General features: G+C 41.2%; 2 protein-coding genes across 22 annotated transcripts in view; one reads left to right on the plus strand and one right to left on the minus strand.

Annotated features, from left to right (window-relative positions):
* MCM9 (minichromosome maintenance 9 homologous recombination repair factor) overlaps positions 1 to 21,138 on the plus strand; it is a 107,097-nt gene that overhangs the window by 21,084 nt on the left and 64,875 nt on the right. Inside the window, exon 8 of one of the 21 annotated variants that reach the window (XM_043890528.1) lies at positions 12,673 to 14,759. The exons of the other annotated variants lie outside the window; for them this stretch is intronic. Within the exon in view, the coding sequence (XP_043746463.1) occupies positions 12,673 to 12,686 (14 nt within the window). The 3' untranslated portion in view covers positions 12,687 to 14,759. Of the gene's footprint in view, positions 1 to 12,672; positions 14,760 to 21,138 lie in introns of those variants that run through there. 21 annotated transcript variants of the gene reach the window in all.
* ASF1A (anti-silencing function 1A histone chaperone) lies at positions 3,304 to 15,883 on the minus strand. The gene is made up of 4 exons (XM_043890529.1): positions 15,394 to 15,883; positions 9,619 to 9,734; positions 4,981 to 5,157; positions 3,304 to 3,702 (listed from the first exon to the last, which is right to left on the minus strand). Exons 1-4 carry the CDS (start codon positions 15,500 to 15,502, stop codon positions 3,490 to 3,492), a joined length of 615 nt encoding a protein of 204 aa, XP_043746464.1. The 5' UTR covers positions 15,503 to 15,883; the 3' UTR covers positions 3,304 to 3,489.

The raw sequence follows: 21,138 nt of genomic DNA on the forward strand, positions 1-21,138 counted from the left end.
CCATGTGTCTTTTTTGTATCTTAGTTTTGAATGATTGTGTTCAATTTTCTCATTCTCTAGTGATTACCTTTTACATGCCTAGACAGCATCTGTAATTCTGTGAAGACCCAGCAAACAGTGCTGAAACTAACTAAATAGGGGTAAAATCTCACTTTACAAAGTAAACAGATGGCATAAAGCTTAAGGCATTTTCATGCTTATGGATCTCACAGGCAACAGTGATTCCTGCTAAAAATTCTTAGGTAGAAAATGTGTCTTAGTATGTGGAAAGTGTACTTTTATCACTGCAACGTGGAGCTTCATTCATACACTGCAATGATTCTTCAATAAGTACAGTATATTTAAAGCCTTTCCTGATAGAATGTTAAGATTTGATAATAAAGTGACTTTAGGAAAAAATTATTTTAGAAGACATGTTTTGATGCCATTTAAAATTTCTAAACTGTTTTGACTGGGAAAATATTTCTCCTGTTCTCCTATAGTAGGCCTTTGGTTTCATACATTTTACAAATATTGTTACTTGTTAGGGATGTCTACTGTCCATGGCCTGTACTCAGATTTCTTAGGAGAAGCTTATATTTTAAAACTTATAAAACAGGAAGTGCTCCATTAATGGTCCCTAGTAACAAGGTCCCTGTTTTAAGGGGTCTCAGCTTTGAAATATAACTAAACAGTATATTAAGCACTGACAAGAAGGGATTTATGGATTGAGAAGAGTAGACAAGCTTTAGGGTACTGGAAGGGAAGAAGGCAGGAATATATGAAGAACACTTCATGTGCACTTCAAAATCTTATGACTCAGTATTTTAGAGTTCTGTATTAAATGACATTAACAAAGAACGCATAAAAGAGTTTCCCGAGTAATGATGTGGAATGTTTCCTAAGTTAATTATATGGAGTGTCAAGAAATAAGACCAGGCTAATTTGTGGACTGCTAGTAATTTCAGAGTCTTCGGACAGTTTTAAACTGAATGGCTGCTGAATTCACTGAATTAGCACTTTTCTGTCTTATTGCCAAGGTCATAATCCAAATATGAAAGAAATGGCAGGTAGAAGGAATATAAATTTTAGAACTGTAGATAAGTTATTGCTACTTCTAATCCACCCAAAGGGCCAGACTACCCTTTATTTAAACTGTATCGCAACCCATTAGAGGGTCATAGAAAGTTATTCATGGGTCAGAACCAGCACTTTCAAAACAAAATACAGTAACAGCTGCTGCAGGACACCAGTGCCCAGAGTAAAGGTGCACTATTCCGGGGGTACTATGGGAAAATTGTTAATGTACATACTTGTGTTATGGGGGTCATACTTAAATTTCTTTTTTTACCATAGATTACAGTAAAATGTTTTGAAAACTGTTGCCACTTTCTTGGTAACTAGAAAACCTCAAACCTGAGGGTTAAGACCAAATGAAAGCCTAAGGCTGTATAAGATTATAAATGAAGGAATGCATGCATGTTTCTCAGACTTCGGCTTGTTCTCTCAGCTCCAATGATAGCCGCCTTCCCTCTGGCCTACTCGCCCATTTCCTTTGTGGCATAAGTAATTTGTTCATGTTTATCTTCTCAGGACACAGCTATTCACTATGAACAGAAAGGGAAAAAACATTTCCAAACTTTCTAGCTGTTATCTCAGGCAGTATCTAGCTAAAAAGAAAAAATAAAAAACAACCTATGCATTCTAGTTTCTTAGTTCCTAATGTTTGAATACTCAGTCTTTAATTTTTAAAATTATAGAACCATCAACATGTTAAATAAGAGATAATAGTTTTTAAGTCTCAAACTTCTGTGAAAATTGGCTGTCAGTTTACAAATTGATGTAAAAACCTAACTGATGTCAGTACAAATCAATCATAATTAATCAGGATAAAAACTCGGCTGTGAATTGATTTGGTAATTTGGCTTATATATGCTTTATTTCTAATAAGCATGTATTGTGTTCCTGTTATATTAATCACTGAGCTCTTGGTTGGAAAGTATTAGTTTTATTTTCATTTTAATATTTTAACATTTTCTTTTAATTGCAATTAGACAAAAATGAAATTTTCTTCATGTTGTTTTAACAGTCGTACGTATTTTACTTTTAAAGTCTATGAACTAGTTAGTGGACAGTATTTTAATTATCTGGTATACTAAACTTTCAAGTTTAACATTTAGCAAAATTTTGCTTCACAAAGTCACTTTGTAGAATGACAGGAAATATATACAGCTTCGAATCCATATTCAGACAAATGCCCCTTTCCCTTCCTCAAAATAAATGCTTTTAAAAAGTGCAGTATAAAAGTTTTAGCTATGAAGGCACTGCATAATTCTGTATTATATGGCTAATGTCTTGATTAGCAGCAAGAGTGATGAGAGTGTTCTACATTTAATTTACTGGAACATAAGAAACTTTCTGAGGAAGGACTTAGCTCTCATCAAAGAAAAAGAACCTTTTGACCCATTTAGTTAATGCATTCCTTTTCAGGATTGCTTTTAAAAAACCTCATCTGAAAAAGCTATCTGGAGTATGTCTACCACAAATATTGTACATGAGTGTCAGATACGGAGAAAAGTACTTTATGTGGAAATATATATAGTTTCATATGATAAAGCTAAATATATCTTTCCAAATCTGCTGTTTTTATATAAATGCTGCCAACAATAGATGACTTGTCAAAACAGTTTTAAAGGGTTATGTTCATAGCATTTTTTACAAATCTAATGAACAGAACAAAGTCATTATACTCTCCTATTCTTAAATTTAGGGAGTTTGTATCTGCTTCTGACATGTTGAATTCACTGGGTAATGATGATGTATGATTCAGGAAGTGTTGTGATGTCCTAAACTGTTATAAAAACAAGAATCATAGCCAGAGGACCTTATAAACAATTAACCACATTTGTTACCTTAGAACCAAACTGAATGCTGTCTAACATTATATGAATTGAATAGTAGACATAAGAGGCTTCAAAGTGGCCTGGAAAACTAGATCCTGAAGTTCTTGGTCACATATAGTTTACTTCAAATCCCTTCTTTAAGGGTATGCCGGGAAAAGAATGGAAATTTGCCCCTTAAATCAAACCAAATTATATGTTATCACAGGAAGACACATTTAGTTGAAGTGCACTTTGTTCTTTCAAAGGTTAAGATAGTGGTCCAAAGATTATTATCCAGGAGGCTAAGACATCTTTACAACCTGGTCTAATGATTCATTTTTCTTTTTAAGTGCTTTAATTACATATAGAGGAGAAGAAAATAATATATATGTTTTAATCAGATTAGTTTCAGAACAAATAAAATAACACATTAGAGAAAAACTTACTTAAAAATAGTTGTATTTATATTCCACAATTTGCTCAAATACTGGTTTTCTTATAAACTTTCTACAGGATGTTTTTTAAACAAATTCTTCACATTGTATCTTGACTATGTACTTACGGAATTTCAGGGAAATAGTTCTGTGTGTTTTTATAGCTTAATTTGTACTAAAGGGATGGCAGGTGGTCACATGCAGTCCATGTGGGATTCTAACATGACATTTAGTGAGTTTTCTGATGTGGACCATCCCTTTGATGCCGAAGGTAATGCATCTGTTGAAAGAAGTGACTGTAGATTTGGATTACTGCTCTCTGCATCTTCCAGTTTTTCTGTGTTATCTTCCCAATTAATGTGGAATCTTGTGACTCTGGGATTGGATGCCAAAATATTCCTTTGAAGCTAGAGGATAAAGGAAATATATAAATGGTAAACACTAAGAAAGTTCGATCACTGTATACAGATAGACCTTAATAGATAGACCTTAATAGAATGGTTCTTTATATTTGCACTCCCTAAAGGGCTAATTCATATACAAAGGTATAAGTCAAATAAAATACACTAAACATAACTAATAAACAACAGGGCCTCAGTAAAGAAGTTATTTTAGCCTAATGGAAACAAGATGTGGGGAGCCTGAGGGAATCATTCAGATCTTTTACTATCCAAAACATCTAACTCTATCCTTATTTCCTAAAAGGGAATCTCTTGAATGCATCAGAGGATGCTTCATTTAACAAATTAACGTGCTTTCTAGATTTTGATGTGGTCTTTCTTCAGTAATATTTTCAAGTAAAATGCAAAGTATCCCCAAATAGGACCTCTCATTATTAATGGTTCCCTATTTTTTAATTATTATTGCTCATTCTTAGATCAATGTTCTAGTTCCTTCTCATTTTGCTATACAAGTAGCCATACAGGTAACTAATAAATTAGAAAGGGAAGGTTCCACATCAGAATAAAACATTCTAGCCTTATTATCAGAAAGAAGAACATTCCATTCCACTCCCATGTCATGTTTCTTGCATGGTCTGGCAGATAGTGTTACGTTCAATCTCACAAAAATCACTAGTTACTAAACTATTATAGTTCCCAATGGAAAATCACAAAGTACTTGGTATTTCTGAGAATATCAAATCACAGATTTCAGGTTCTCACTCAGAAGCTAAGCTGTTTTCACCACCAGATAATATTTAAGACCTATAGTTTAACCTCTGAGAATAGCTGATGAAGCAAGGCATATGGAGGTTTTGAGATAACAATGTTCCTATGAAAAACAAGATGTCCCCCTACAATTTTGAGAAGTTACAGACAAAAATGTTATGGAATAATCAGTACAACAAACAGGAATTTGAATGTCCTAAAGACGGAAATAGAATCATGATATATGGGGAATGCCATACAGGGAGCCATTAACAGAGACCTGTTGGAGGCACTTTCAGTTTTCTAAATCATCAGATTCTCAAGCTATCTGACCAACATTAACCTCTAATAACTAACCTGGAGGTAGCTTTGAAGTCATCCATGGTAAGGGAACAATGACTGGCTTGCTTAGTTGGCACAAGGACCTCAAATTTATTTTGTCTCAAAGCCACTTTCATAGTGTACTATGAAATGGCAACTGCTTAAAAAATTGTACAGTAAAATGAATGAAAAAGGAATAATGAAAAGGAGTATTACCTTAGAAAAGTCTGGTTTTACTGGCGGATTTTCCCTTAATTCTGTCTCGGTATATTCATTATTTACATAATAACCAACTCTAATAAACTCTTGACCTCGATAGGTGCACGTAATTAGCACAACTGTCACACCTACGGCGTCTGCATCTGGAATGAGTCCCGGGTTAGGTGCATCAGCCTAGAATCACGTAAAAAAGACACAGCACAGAGTGTTGTTAACCATAAGCAAAACCGGAGTTCTGGTTGCACTGAGCACCTTCAGTCAAGGGCACAGCAACCAAAACTTGGAAATCATACTGGGAAGGCAAATGCTCATTTTTGCGACTGATTTATAGCTAGAAAATATAGTTCATACGTTTCTCCACAGCAGGCCTAAGTACCCTGGGTACCTGAAAACATCACCGCATCTACAGAGGAAAATACATGTGGCTACCGCATGTGCTGGTTCATGACGGATTATGCAATATCCAATTATAAAACCTTTTATAAAACAGAGTAAACAAATCAATAGTCTTACTGAGTCCAACCTTCCCAAGTCATAATTTCAGACCTTAAAAATTAGTAAACATTTCACTTATCCCATACAGCCTTTTGGCAGCAAATGTTTATTATCCAGTTTCCTAGGACCCATATTCTCATATCCAGTCACCCCCCCTTCACAGATATTCTAATAGGAAATTAATATAAAACTGAAAGTGGAATGGAAATAAGTTTTATAGCAGAACTTCAAAAAATACAAATAGTCCCACATACTATAGAAATTCAGTGAAGGTAGAGATTGTCTGGGGCTTTGAATCAAACTGCTGTAAGCTGAAACTCGAGGCAGGTGAGCTAGAGGGGGCTGAGAGCATGAGAGAACGCTCGGGCCCTGTCCACAGCCACGTGGAAGACAGGAAGGACTTAGATGGAAGGAATCACAGCTGGGGACAGGCAGTGACAGACAGTGAGCATGACCGAAAGCAGCCATTCTGAGTGGTATGAAGTACATGAAGTCCCACAGATTGGCTTACTCTTGCTATGACATGAAGGACCATCCCTGGGCCTGTGTGAAACTTCAGCTCATGCCTCAGCTTGGGAGCACTTCTGACTGGTGTTCTCAGGCCCTTATCATAAAAGACTCACGATTACTGTATACCTACCACATGTAGGTGACACAGAAAGGCACAGAACACTCACCTAGTCACCTAGACTAGAAACCTGTCACCCTCAGCTTCCCTAACTCCCACATCTAGTCAGTCTCAATGTCTACCATCTCTGAAAGCAGAAGGTCTTCAGGTCTTCATCTCTCATCTGGAATATTGGTAAAACTTCCCTACTGGTCTCCCCCAGTGGTAGTCTATTTGCACTGTGGCCAACATGCTCATGCTATCTAAGCACAGATCTATTCCTATCCCTTCACTGGGTTTTAAAAACCTCAGGTGATTACCCTAATTTCTGACATGAAGAAAAAAAAAAAAAACACTCAGTTTTTAGCTTCATTTATAAGGCCTTTCAAATTGGTCTCAATCAACATTACAATCTCTTTACCTCTTGATGTAGAAATGTAGTTTCTTTAAAAAGTAGTAATAATTCGTCATGCCTTTGTGCCTTGCATATATTCCTTCCCTAACCTGCTGAAAAATTCATCTTTGAAGCTTGTGTCAAATGTATCCTTCTTAGTAAAGCACATTGTAATCCAAACATATAATTAATAGCACTGTTTATGCACTCATATTATTTGACACAATGTCTCTATTAATGTATTCCAACAATCTAAATATGTTTACCGGTCAACCTCCCCTGAGATTCTAAGCTTTACCTTGGGCAGGAGTCCCATCCAACTCATCTTTGTGATCTCAAGCCTGGCATGGTTCTAGGCACAGTATATACTGAGTATTTTGAAATTTATTCAAAACTCAGTTCCTGCCTTGACGTGGTTTATGGTCTCTTTGGAGAAATACCAGAATAGGAACAGGGGGCCAGTCCTGAGAATATGCTGTTTGCCTTTGGGTGGAGATGGGAAAGAGAGGTGGTTCAGAACTATGGGAACCTCTCCCACTACTGCTTCCCATCCCCTTAGCAAATTGGTTCTAGGCATGTTTGTGTTTTAAAATTTGTTTGCTAAAGGATTCAGCTTGAGCAAATTCAAGGAGAGAAGCCTGCAGGCCTCTCAGATGATTTAGGATGGAGAAGTGATAAGCAGAGATCTTTGACTCCAACAAGCAATACGAGGCAGATGTCTAGGCACCTTCCTGCTAGACTTTGACACACTTAAGAGGAAGGCATGTTTATTCGAAGAGGCAAAATCATGGCTGGCCAGGAGAATACTAGGGTAACTTGTCTCAAACATAAAACACAAAACTATTTTAGTACCTTCCTGCTGATAACAGTGAATTTGACAAAATGCATAGCCTGAACACATGATCTAAGTCACACTGTACTTCCTTTGTACTTTTGGCAACGTGTGCACACATACCAAAGTGAAAATCACTAGAGGGAAGTAGTTTTTAATAACTTTTCCTATAGCACTTAAAGCCCAAAGTTGAGGAATATTCTTAACCAACATAAACACATAGAAAAGTAAATTTTTAAAAGTTTGTTTCAAAACTATGGCATTTATTTGCAGGTTTTTTTTTTTTAAATCAGCATTGAAAGGTCTATCACTACACCTCACGTTTCTTGATTTGAATTATGAATTATCATCTTTGAAGCGGTCCTCCCTGGTGGCTCAGAGGGTAAAGAATCCGCCTGCAATGCAGAAGACCTGGGTTCGATCCCTGGGTTGGGAAGATCCCCTGGAGAGGGGAATGGCAACCCACTCCAGTATTCTGGCCTGAGAAATTCCATGGACAGAGGAGCCTGGCGGGCTACAGTCCATGGGGTCACAGAAGAGTCAGACATGACTAAGCACAGCACATATTTGAAGTATAGGTTCTCCAGGCTTGTGGATCAAAGCAAATACTGCTTCTTTATATAACAATTTCAAGAAGCTAAGAGAATAAAAACTTAATTCTCATTACAGAAATAGGGCATGGTCTGTCAGTGATTAAACTGCTTTACTCCTCGTGACATTCTTACGAGGCAGGCTATTATTCACACTTCAGAGATGACTGGCATGACCAGGAGAGGCTAGGAGCCGGACTGATGTCACACGTGGCTATAAGCAGCAGAGTGGGACCAAACCAAGTTTTCAATGCAGGGGTTCCCCACACAGGCATCTCTGATACCCTCGTCCTCCACCAAGATGATCAGTCACTCAACTCAGCTTAACAGCACTTATTTTTTTTTTTAAAGTCTTTAGTGAATTTGTTGCAAAATTGCTTGTTTTATGTTCTGCTTTTTTTTTTTTGGCCAGGAGGCTTGTGGGCATGTAGTTTTCCGACCAGGGATCGAACCTGTACTCCCTGCATTGGACGTCAAAGTCCTAACCACAGGACTACCAGGGAAGTCCCTAACAGTACTTTTAACTAATATATTTGAGCCTTTCAGTCAGTATATTTAAGCTTTTCTTAACCATTTATTTAGATATAATACTTGTTGCTTTTTAATAAAAAGCACTAAGGCTAGGAGACCAAGATTCTGAATTCAATTTGAGGAAAGAGGAGGGAGCAGTTGTGGCTCGAGAGATGTGTGAGTGATTCTTAGCCCATGTCTGATGGGATTATTTGACCAACAGTGTTCATTTAAATTGGCCTCATCTGTGAAGTGAAAGAAGTGAGCGCTCAGAGATAGAAGAATTAGCTTTTTTTCTGGTTGACGTCTTTCTCAGTGAGTTCTACTTAAATAATGGAACTCTGTTGGGTAGCAAAACTTGTAACAAAATTAATAATAGTTTTTTTTTTTTTTAAACTATGGCTAGTTACTCTTTGGACTATTATAAACATCTTCCTCTAATAAACATGGATAACTGAGAAGTGACTAGATAGTTGTATACAACAATTTGATGTGCATTGAAAGGAGTAATATTTTTCCACACAGAAGACAATGTCTGAAACCTTGGCACAGACCTAAATACTGTCAGTGGGATCTGAGACCATAATTATCTATTAGTAGAGTTTCTCCTTATAAATGATAGAGCTGTGGATGTGTAGTAGTAATCCTCTTTAAGAAGTGTAGGGTAGATGCTTTAGTAGACCACTGGGCTTCATGTAGTTCCAGTGACCTAAGATCTCACAGATCTCTTATCTTCTAACATACGTGGTAACCTAGCTGAATTACTGATAATGCTGAAATAAAGTTGTTTTGTTATATCATTCCTAGTGTCTGAAACTATAATCTGAAAATGCATGTTACTGACGATCCCAGTTAGTAGTAAGCATTTTGAACCCCTGTTTTGGGCTGCTGGACAGCTAGCCACCCTAAAGTTTTCATACTAAGGGGCTATTCACAGGAAGAGTGCAAAATTAACCATCACGTGTGTGCTGACACAGTATAAGGTTAACTGCATGCTGTGCAAACCCTGAAGTAAAAATCACAGTAACACTCTCAGCACAAGTAACCAGGAGGTGGCATTCCTTCATGACACAGAAACTTGTTAAAACATGAAAGAAGCAGATAAAAAGTGAATGCAGCAGAACCAGAATGATGTAGCCCAAAAGGAAAGGGCTAAGGACCATTTAGAAATGTATTTGGCATACAAATATACCAAGAATAATCTTACCTGAAATACAAACATATGCCTTCCTGCAGGAACAGGGCCCACTAAAACAGAGTCTAAAACTTGATCGTATTCTTCACTTTCTGCAGAGCCCACATAGATAATTTTCCATTCCAGGTCTAGGGTTAAAAAACCAAAATATTATTTCATATTCAGTAATTACAAGATGACATCAAAGACCCTTTGAATGTCCACTTATACCATTTACTGGCTGCTAAAATTGGCTTTTCATAGCAGAAAATCCAGAAACACACCTAAGTGCTCCTTATAAAATTCATACATTTCACACCAGTTTCTCACAATGCTGTTGTGTGAAATACTGGTTCCTGGGCAAGGCTTCTCACGAATGAAACAACATGGCCAAAAGCTTAGGAAATGCTACAACCTTCTTTTGAGGATTTATAAAGCACACTGGCAGAGCAAGGGGTCTGAGAAATCCTTCAGTAAAGACCAGTACTATTAATCCAGTGTTTCCTAAATTTATTTGGCTAAGGAATCCCTCACCCTTTTCTGTTTGTCATCATTTAACAACCTGCTAAACCCACTTTGGAAGGGCTACTCCATATTATGCATAGATCCAGATCAAAGAGCTCCAAAGTGGAAAAATCACTATTTGCTAACTTCTTCTGTGGCTCAGAAGCCCCTTAGGGCTTCAACTGTTAAAGGTTCACAGTGGGGTTTCTCCCTTATGGCACCCCTTCCTGTCATCCATTCTTTCCACTGGGAAGAGGAAACAAAGGTTCCTTATACCACTGGATATGTCAGAGTATATACGGTGGGAACAGGCATGAGGAACAAGAAAGAATAAAGTACAACCCAAGTCGCTCTATGTCATTCAGTCTTTACTGAGCACCCTTTACAGTGTGTTTGTGAGAAGAACCCAGAGATAAGTACAGTGACTGCTCTCTGCAAGAGGCCTCCTCGTTTGTAGGGGAGGAACACCATTCTACAAATACAGATTAGCTCTGAGACCTCCCGGTCCTCAGGATGTTTGGCACTGTGTGTTCTGCCTCTTGGATCCACTCCAGAGTCTACAGCAGCACTTGCGGGGTGGGGGGTGTGATGTTTCTGGGCCACCTGTGGAGAATCTAAAGCCATCATGTGTTGTCCTTCTTGTGTAACGTTGTAGCTCTTTTTGTTCCTTAAATAGGTAACAGGAGTAGGCTAGGTACTATTTGTTCATAGTGTATTATAAACTGCAGTTTATTGAAGTAAAAGATCCTTTAGGTTTCTTCTTTCTCTTACTATGTCATGTTTCTGTCCCAGACCTCGGCCACTTTATCTTCAGTTTCTAGTACATCTCTAGATGCAGGGTCCTACATCTGACATCTCGTGAGGTTATCTATTTGCTGATGAAGATTGAGAGAGGGAACAAGCAGTGTGAGTATCTAGTCAGAAGGAACAGCAAGTACTAAGGCCAGGCGGCAGGCACATGCTTGAGAAAAGCAGGCACATGCTTGAGAAAAAGCATGTCGCTCAGTCATGTCTGACTCTTTGCAACCCCGTGGACTGCAGCCCATCAGGCTCTTCTGTCCATGGAATTTTCCAGGCAAGAATACTGGAGTGGGTGACTTTCATTTTAGGAGAATCATTTTAGTTGCTGTGTTTAGTACAGATTGTAAGATGGCAAGGGAAGAAACAGGAGGATAGTTCAATTGAGGCAAGAAATTATGGTGTCTTGGAACACATATAGCCATAGAGGGGAGAAGTAGTAACATTGTGGATATATCCTGAAGGTAGAGCCAGCAAGAGCCACTTATTTTTCCCAGGGCAGGGAAGGGAAACTATCAGGAGTTCCAGGGATAAAGAAGGTAGTGAATAAGTGGAGATCATATGTCTGGTAAAAATTTAGAAACTTTCCATATGTGAAACTTTGAAAATAGGTGGGATTCCAAGGGAGTGAGCCCAGGGGGCTCTCCAAAGTTAAGAAGTCAGGGAGACAGCATCAATTAAAGTTACCAGTTAGTGGCCAGTGAAGCAGGCAACCCAAAAGTCAAGTGGAGAAATGGTTTTAAGAAGAAAGGGGTATGGAAACTATTCAACTAGCTGAGTAAAGAGAAGACTGGGAATTGTCACACAGAGGTTTCCATAATTCTGTGTTCATTTCATAAGTATTTGTACTACTATGGATCGTGCTCTTGCCTTAATTGGTATAAGCTGGCATTTGTGGTCAGGTGCAGGAACGTCGTTATGACTTATAAACCTCCCTTTATAAAATACCTGGGCATTGGTCTTGCCACCCTACACCTGTTATTCAAAACCTCAACAGCTTTGTAGGTATCACATGGATTTAATTATACCTGTTACACAAATAAGAAAGTTGAGACTCTTGATAGGTCAAGTAATATGCCCAAATTCACACAGCTAGTAAATGGAAGAATCAGAACCCAAGCTCTGTCTCTGTGACTCCAAAGCCTGGGCTCTTTCCAAAAATCTAAGGGAGATAAATTCTTCCCTTTTTAGCTCTCAGATGAACAGTGAAATAAAGGAATTTAACCGCAGGAGGTGGGAAGGCATGGCTGAGGGCAGAGGCTGGGGGGGGGGAGATAATCTAGCCTTAAGAAGTATAGGCTGTAACTCAGGGTACCTTAATTTTTATGCTATGGATGCTTGCTATAGCCACTGAGTTTAAAAACGCTCAATACTTATTTATAAATTAGCCTCAGTTGTTTTGTTCTTAATCTTTTTTTTGAACCCAGCTTCATTCCCTTGCCCCCTGTATTTGAAAGAAGGGATAGGATGAAATGCTTTACACAGGTGATAGTGTGAAGGAGTTTACTCACCTATTTAAGAAGTTAACTGTTTCATTTAATCATGGTAACTTGAGTCTGCAAGTGTCTCCATTTGAGGTGGGAGTGAGGGAAGTCACCAAGTAAATTTCAAACTAATTACACTATTTGGGAAGCCCTGTGATCTAGGGGAAAGTATGCAGTCTTTGTGAATTAGTACAAACCTGAGGTTTTAAAGTATGAAGCTTCATTCAGTTCTGGTATGTTTTAAGTATGTATTCAACTGACAGCTCTAAATATTGATATTGATCAACATTTTTAAAAAAAGGCTCCATTCAGTAAAGAAGCAGAGAAATCAGCAATCCACAGAAGGTATAACAAAGTCAGCAGTCAAGTCAACGAAAATGTGTACAGGCTTGGTGACCATCAGATCAAACACACCCAAGGTCTCCTCTCTCTCGGACTTAACAGGAGAACCTCTCCTTACATCTGTGGATTGCTATCCTACCCCTGTGTAGGTCTTATAGTAGAAACAACTAAATTCTCTTAAGTACTCAGACTTTTTCTGAAGCAAAGCTACAGGGCAGCTTTTAAAGGAAAGTCAAAATATGTGAGGGCTGTTGACAATTTAAAGTATGAAAAATGGCGGCCAAGCTTTGGGACTTGAAACAAAATTATACAGTGAAAATTTCTCATCGGAATATTCTATAGTTCACTTTCAATAACAAATATTTTAAAGAACTGTAGCATAAAAGATGGGACCATAAGAAGCCTTTGCTAAGTAAACTCAATTTCCTTAATCCACACAGCCTCTAGGTGGAGTACATAAGCATGGCACCTTTTTGAAAGATTCCTTTGCAGCTTCAGTATGACTCAGCTTAAACTCTTAGAAAAGTACTAAATAAATGCCCAGTATAAGTGCCCTGGGAAGTGAGGCAGACATGTCAAAGTAAGGTGTATTCCTGACATTAGTACTGTAAAGATTCTGATAGGATTCAGCTTGGTTCTGAAGCGATCCCATTACAAACGGAACACGTCAACGGCAGGTTTCAACCATCCATTGTCAAAGCCCTGTAACAACATCCTGAATCATCTTAACTTCCTTGTTGAGAACTGGCTCCTAAAATGGAAGATACCACTTGAGAAATACCAGTAATTTCAAGAAGTTCTAATGCCTAAAACACTGTAGTATAAACTGGAAGGGACTCACTTATTGTATTTCTCTTGCATTTATCCATTTTTATATGCAACTGATAGTAAAACTAAAAAAAGTAGTCTAATGGGCATGAAAATGGACCTAGTGGCTGAAATGCTTATGGCAGTACTTTAGTAACCAAATAATTTCAAAGTTCAGTAATAAGGCAAATCCCCTTTAATTTTTATTAGCAACGGCCCATTTAAGAATTAGTTTAATAAATGAATCGTCTTTCAAAATGTGCCTACTTTTGTATGTGCATATGTGCTTTATATTTGTAGTAAAACTGCAATGTAGGAACAGCACACACTAAAGTGCTAATTATGGTTACTTCTGAATGACATGGCGGTGGAAGGTATTGAGTACAGAAGACTGTTACTTTATATATGTATGAACAACTTTTAAAAAGTTTATTATAATGAGCATATGTTGGTTTTGTAATTGAAATAGTTTACACGCTACCTAAAATACATTATACAGGGATTAAAGGCTAATTTTTAAAGTGAAAATGCTTTACATGCCTTGATTAGCATGTAATTTAAGATGCATTTTGCTAAACATAATTGTAAGTTCAAAAAAAGTCTGTCCCCTATTTAGCTGTAAAATTACCATCGATGAAGTTAAAGTTTTTTTTTCCCCCTGAAATTTTGAAAATGGAGCTCTGGATGGTTTTAATAAAATCGTAAAGACCTTGGCAAATTTTAGCTTTCTAAATTTTTTACTGCAGATGCTGTATGTCTTTCTCAGGACCCTAAAACGTACTTAGAAAAAAATACTAAATTTTGCGTTGCCATCAGGGCTTTATTTCCTAGCCCACTTTTGTGTTTTATGTTCAGGGTATTTGGATGTGGAGTTGCTGTAACTAGATTTCAACATGTTCTTGAAGGAAGTCTTTCAGACTACTTAGAAGCCAGTGATTAAGTCCTGGAAATTATTTAAATATTTTACTTATTTCTGCTCTCAGATTTAATGTAACTTGCTAGCTTAGCAATATGTTTCTTCCTGAGAGAGAGAAGAGAAGATTTCAGTAACTAAGGGTGAGGAGCCCACGTTGCTCGGGGCGAGCCTGCGCGCCAGCATCCCCGGGCTCCCCGAGCATCCTGGGTGCCGGCCGGGGAGCGCCGGCCCGGGAGCACCCGCGGCCCCCGGAGAGCGCCGGCCCGTGGCGCCGAGGGGCCGAGCCTGCGCCCGCCTCCCCCGCTGGTTGGTCCAGGGAGCCAGAAATCAGCGCGAGGACAGCCTCGCTCCCCTCCCCGAAGCGGCCGGGCATGGCCACCCCGGAGTCCGGTAACTCCAGCGTAAGCGCTAAAAATGGATGTGCCTCTTGCTCGGGGGCAGGAAGGTGGGCAGGCGGGGCGCCGCGCTCGTCACCCGCGGAGAGGAGGCGTCGTGACGCCGGGGTCGGTGGCCCAATTCTCTACTCTCGGTAAGATGGCTCCGCTGCGAACTCGCCGGCGCCGACCACACACATGCCTCTGCCTTCCCACCTCCTCGCCGGGGCCGCGGAGGCTGTTGGGTGCCCGGGGCCAGCCCGGCGCGACCCCCGGCCGCCGCCGCGGGCGCGAGTGCGGGTCTCGCGAAGCGCCCGCCCGCCAGACAAAGCTGACAACATGGCTACCTCCGCTCGAACAAGTTCCTCGCAAGTTGAGCCGCGGCAGGCGCCCCGGCGGCGGCCGAACGCCGCGTGCGCCTGGCCGGCCGTCGTCCATCAACTTCAAGTTTCCCTCCGCAGAGCCGAGCCCGCAGCCCGCTCGGCGCCGAGCCCCGGCCGCCCGCGCGAGGCCGGGCCCGGGAAACTTTCAACGTCTGCAGCCCGCAACTGACAGCCCGGCGGCGGGCGGGCGTCCGACTCACCTTCAGACAGGTCCTCGATGCACTCGAAGGTGATCTCGAACTGGAATGGGTTGTAGAAAGGAGAAGGGTTATCCAGCACCACTACATTGTTCACCTGAACCTTTGCCATATTTTGAAAAAAACACAAACAATGGGGACGGGGGGCTCGTTGCGGCACAATAAAGTCCAGCGCGCGGCCGCTCGGGAGAGCGCAGACCCCCGCCCCGGCGCTGGCCCGACGTCGTGCGGCGGCGACTTGAGAAACTTTTTTTTCCTCTTTTTATTTACACGGGAACACTCCACAGTGTTTTGCAGCTTTCCTATTTCACTAAACTACAGCCCATTCTGCTCTGATAACTAGCAGCGTTGCCCGCGATTGGCTGCACCCGAGCTCTGACCCTCCTCCTCCAGCGAGGGCCTCCGCGGCGAGCAAGATGGGCTCCCGCTCCCGGAATGGACTCGGAAACTTTAACTGCGGCTCCACCTGCTGGTGTGGATTAGGACAAAGGCGGAGAACAAAGTGAGTGGAATACGGGCTGGGAGGCCCGCGCGGAGGCCGCCGGCGGCGGCGGCGGCAGCGGCGGCGGGGGGAGGGGCGGCGCAGGCCCCGCCCCCGGCCCGGCGGCTCCCGCGCCTCACGTCGGGCGTGGCCGCAGCGGGGCGGGGTCGCGGGGGCGTGGCCACGGCTAGGCGGCAGGAGGCGTGGCCACGGCGGGGAGGCGTGCTCGCCGCGGGCGCGGCGGCGGGAGGGCGCGATCCTGGCGACGCCCGCCCCTCGGATTTGTGTAGTGGGTTGGTTTTGTGTCTTTTTTTTTTTTTTTTCCTTCTGACGCTTTCTTCACATCAGTCCGACGGCTGTGTCGGCTCTCTACTAAATTTAGGAGATGCGTATCCGTTGTCTACACTAGGTTAGGTTCAGTTGTCTGTATACTGGGTAATATTTGGGTTAGAGGGAAGGATTGGTTGCAGTGGAAGTAAATTGCATTTTATAGACTGATGTCAGCTCAAAAGGAACAAAGCCATTTTGGAAATCTAGTTCTTGGCCAATATCTACGTTTGGGCCCGACAGCGCCGTTAGTTAAATAGATAGAAAATGAAGGGCGAGGAAACGCTTTTCCACCCACACTTTGTGGAATAGGTAATATTTGGGCTGCCCCAGGGTCTTCTTCCTCCCGTTCCAATCTGGAAAGTCTAGAATAAAAAGATGACTTGAGGTTGGATCACTTACACCCCATATTTCTCCTGTTCGGTGGACACAGCAGGAACATAAAAAGGAGGAAATCCAAGTGTTCGAAGACCAAAAGGCAGCAGATACAAACAGAAAAGGGAAAAGGCGAGTAGAGAACACGAAAGCATACCAAGACATGCGATTTTCCAAAAATTCATGGCCTAAACCGTTAGTAAGTAAAAATGTATGGCACCACGAACAAGTTCAGAGGAATCTTTACTTTATTATTCCACATTCAGTGTCAATTTATTTGTTCTGCTTGACTACCTTTGTAGGGAAAGGGAGAGCTTGTAACACATTTGTAAGGTTGTTGAGCTGTTTCTATTTTCTAAATAAGAGAAATATAAAGGGATTTTTTTCGTGCTGCATAAACCATCATTTTGTAAGTATTTTGAATGAAACCACTAAACTTGGCTAATTAAATTCAGAGAGAAAATTATTTAAGTGTCGTCTATGCTGAAAGTTTTCTCTTAGTATGGTGCTGAGAATTTTTCAGTTAACATTCTTTGGACATTGTTCATTGCAGGTTGCTTTTAATGAGACTTCTGCATCTGATGGTCTTTTGAAAGTTGATAAGAGACAGCTAGGGAGGCCTGGCATGCTGCAGTCCATGGAGTCACAAAAAGTCAGACACAATTCAGCTACAGAGCAACAACGGGGACAGCGAATCCCAGGCCTCCCACATTTAGGGAAACTACTTAGAGTGAGGGTCCCATTTTATCATCGATGGATTAACAAATACCACGATCTACTGGAAATCAGGGTTTCCTCAAGCCCAGTTATTTGTACAAATTAGAGTGTAAGAGTCATACTGTGGTGACAGGTGCAAATCACATTGACTGATGGACTGTATTCTCTTCATTGTTATTAGTGTGGGCCTAAGGCTACCTCAGATGAAGTGTAAATTGCTCTAAGACACATAGGACATAGAAGATAACCATTTGAAGTAGAAAACAAGGTTCTCCTGAGACTGGTATATACGAGGTTTCCTCATTATTGCAGGCATTGTTATGAGGAGACTGAAGTCCACTTGCTTTATAGAAATGACTTTATAAGCTTGGTAAAAATCAAGTGCGTTTTTAATCTGCTCATGTTCTAAGTCCCTTTAGTCATGTCTGACTCCTTGCGACCCTATGGGTTGTATCCCGCCAGGCTCCTCTGTCCACGGCTCATAGGTGTGTCATTATAAAGCGTGTAAGATTTGTTCTCAGTGTCAAGAATGAGATTTACCTGGATAGTACTACTGGGTTGGATGAGAAGTTTGTTGGAGTTTTTCTGTAAGGTGTTATGGAAAAAACCCAAAAACCTTTTTGCCAACCCAGTATTTTTGGCTTATTTTCTTAAACTCTTTTGTATAACATGTCATGTATAAAAGTATTTAAGGGGCGGGGAAAGCCCTTCCTAATAGCTCACTGGAAGCCTCAAGCACTGGCTCCAGGCCTTTACTGTTGCCTTTCCTATCTTAACTCGCATTGTTACTGGTCCTCAAAAGTATTAAAGAGCCTTTGGGTACTGGCTCTAGTAGTTTGCTCACCAATGATAATACCTTCCAGGAAGACCACAGAGATTTCCTGATGTGCCCTTGTGTACTTCTAAATTAAATGGCATGCCTTATGGGGGAAAGATTGTAAAAGCGTTATTCTGGTTTCAGAGGCAGTCTGTAAGATTTGTTGCCGAACAACTTTTTGGTGACTCAAACAGTTCACCACATTGCAGCAGATGGGTTGCCATGAATGCTGTCATATGTGAAGTACCCACGGGGACCCACGTGACACTTAGAGGGCTACATGCAATGTAATCCTCAATCACGTCTCTCTGTATAGCCGGCTTGGGGCAAGGACGGCTGAGAAAGGTTGCTCTGGCTCTAAAACGAGCAAAGACTAAGTTAATGCCTAGGACAGAGATAAATGAACCTAGTTAGCTATTGTTATGGGCTGAATTGTGCCGTTCTCTCTGCCCCCAAATTCATGTGTATGCCCCCAGTACCTCAGACTGACTGTAGTTGCTGACAGGGCCCTAAAAAGAGGTGTTTAAGTTAAAGTGAGTCCCTTAGAGTGGGCCCTAATCCATTCTAACTGGCTTCTTTATACGAGGAGGAACTTTGGACATAAAAAGAGACGCCAAGGACACTCATGCACAGAAGAAAGACCGCTTGAGGACACAAGAAAGTGGCCATTTGTAGGTCAAATGAAACCAACCTTGCTGACATCTGATCCTTTACTTTTAACCTTCAGAACAGAACTGTGAAAAAACAGGTTTCTATTGTTTAAGCCACCCAGTCTGGTGTTTTGTTGTGGCAGCCCTAGCAATCTGTGTATGTAATCCGCTTGTTGTTCATTTATCAAGGGGCTTCTGTGGAGTGAAATGATGTGGTCATTTAGGTTGCAGGTTGTAGTGTGGGGTTGTGTGCTGCAGACATTTCTCAGAGAAAGTGCCTGCTGTTGTGCATACACACCTTAAACTCTGAACAGACTAGATGCAGCCTGCTTCTAAGTTTCAAAGCTCATGTACAGAGGGCTTTTCAGACTGTTAATTAATTGAGGTCCCACACAAAGCTACATGGAAGAGTGAGTTAAATGTACTGGAATCAAACTGAATTAAGATTGTTGTTCAGTCACCCAGTGGTGTCCGACTCTTGCGACCCCATGGACTGCAGCACTCCAGGACTCCCTGTCCCTCACTATCTCCTGAAGTTTGCCCAAGTTGTTGTACATTGCATCCGTGATGCCATTCAGCCATTTCATTCTCTGATGCCCTCTTCTCCTTCTGCCCTCAATCTTTCCCAGCATCAGGGACTTTTCCAATGAATCGGCTGTTCGCATCAGATGACCAGAATACTGGAGCTTCAGCTCTAAAGAGTATTCAGGGTTGATTTCCCTTAAGATTGACTAGCTTGATCTCCTTGCTGTCCAAGGGACTTTCAGGAGTCTTCTCCAGCACCAGTTTGAAGACATCAATTCTTTGGCATTCTGCCTTCTTTATGGTCCAGTTCTCATAACCATATGTGACCACTGGGAAAACCATAGCCTTGACTCTACAGACCTTTGTTGGCAGAGTAATGTCTCTGCTTTTCAAAACACTGTCTAGGTTTGTCATAGCTTTCCTGTGAAGAAGCAAACATCTTCTGATTTCATGGCTGCAGTCACCATCCACAGTGATTGTGAAGTCCAAGAAGAAGAAATCTGTCACTACTTCACCTTTTCCCCTTCTATTTGCCATGCGGTAATGGGGCTGGATGCCATGATCTTAATTTTTTTCAATATTTAGCTTTAAACCAGCCTTTTCACTCTCCTCCTTCACCCTCATCAAGAGGCTCTTTAGTTCCTGTTTGCTTTCTGCCATTCGAGTGGTATCATCCACATATCTCAGTTGTTGATGTTTCTCCCGCCTATCTTGATTCCAGCTTGTAACTCATCCAGCCCGGTATTTCTCATGATGTGCTCAGAGTATAGACTAAACAAACAAGATCACAGTAGACAGCCCTGTCATACTCCTTTCTCAGTCTTGAACCAGTCAACCAGGGTTGTAACTGTTGCTTCTTGACCTGCATACTGGATTCTCAGGAGACAGATAAGGTGGTCTGGTATTCCCATCTCTTTAACAGCTTTCCACAGTTTGTTATGATCTGCAAAGTTAAAATACACTGAATTAAAATGTATTAGAACTGAGAATTAAGTCAAATCTCAGACGCTGCCTGCTGCAGAAGTTATCATAGGTATGGAAATGTTGACCTCTTGCCTTTGTTTAATTCCTAAATTTCACCTGGCTCAATGATTTGTCATAATAAATGATTTCTCTCTATATATTGGTATATTAATATCAATTAATATAAGTGGTAATTATTTGTCACTGTACTGAATTCTCTTTGAGAAAAGTGTTATTGTCCCCATCTTTTAAAAAAAATTCTCATTTAAGGCTGGTTGTAATATGATCTTTAGTTAAAAGAGCTCCCTGTTATTATTTCAGTTCAGTTCAGTTCAGTTCAGTCGCTCCGTCGTGTCCGACTCTTTGTGACCCCCATGAACCGCAGCATGCCAGGCCTCCCTGTCCATCACCAACTCCCGGAGTTTACCCAAACTCATGTCCATCGAGTCGGTGATGCCATCCAGCTATCTCTTTCGTCCCCTTCTCCTCCTGCCCCCAATCCCTCCCAGCATCAGGGTCTTAGGATGTCACAATTTAATGATTTTTTTTAAGGTTTATTTATTTTGGCAGCCCGGGATCATCATTGCTGTGTGCAGGCTTCCTCTAGCTGCGGTGAGTGGGGGCTCCTCTCCTCCTGGCACGCAGGTTTGTCACTGCAGTGCCTTCTCGTGTTGCGGAGCATGGCCTCTCGGGCGGCGGGCTTCAGTAGTTGTGGCTATCAGGCTCTAGAGCGCTGACTTAGTAGTTAATGGCTCACTGACTTAGTTGCTTTGAGGCATGTGGGATCTTCCCGGACCAGGGGTCAAAACCATGTCACCTGCATTAATTAGCAGGTGAATTCTTAACCACTAGGCCACTGAGGAAGCCCTAACGATAGTTTTAAAGAGAAATTT

The sequence above is a fragment of the Cervus elaphus genome, chromosome 28, assembly GCF_910594005.1.
Source record: "Cervus elaphus chromosome 28, mCerEla1.1, whole genome shotgun sequence".
NCBI lineage: Eukaryota > Metazoa > Chordata > Mammalia > Artiodactyla > Cervidae > Cervus > Cervus elaphus.

Excerpts from the sequence above, each read along its gene's own strand:
- ASF1A (XM_043890529.1), bottom strand. The coding sequence starts at position 15,502 with ATGGCAAAGGTTCAGGTGAACAATGTAGTGGTGCTGGATAACCCTTCT. Across the intron at positions 9,735-15,393 it reads CATCGAGGACCTGTCTGAAG|ACCTGGAATGGAAAATTATC; the intron begins GTGAGTCGGACG and ends TTTTAACCCTAG. Across the intron at positions 3,703-4,980 it reads TAAAACCAGACTTTTCTAAG|CTTCAAAGGAATATTTTGGC; the intron begins GTAATACTCCTT and ends TTTATCCTCTAG.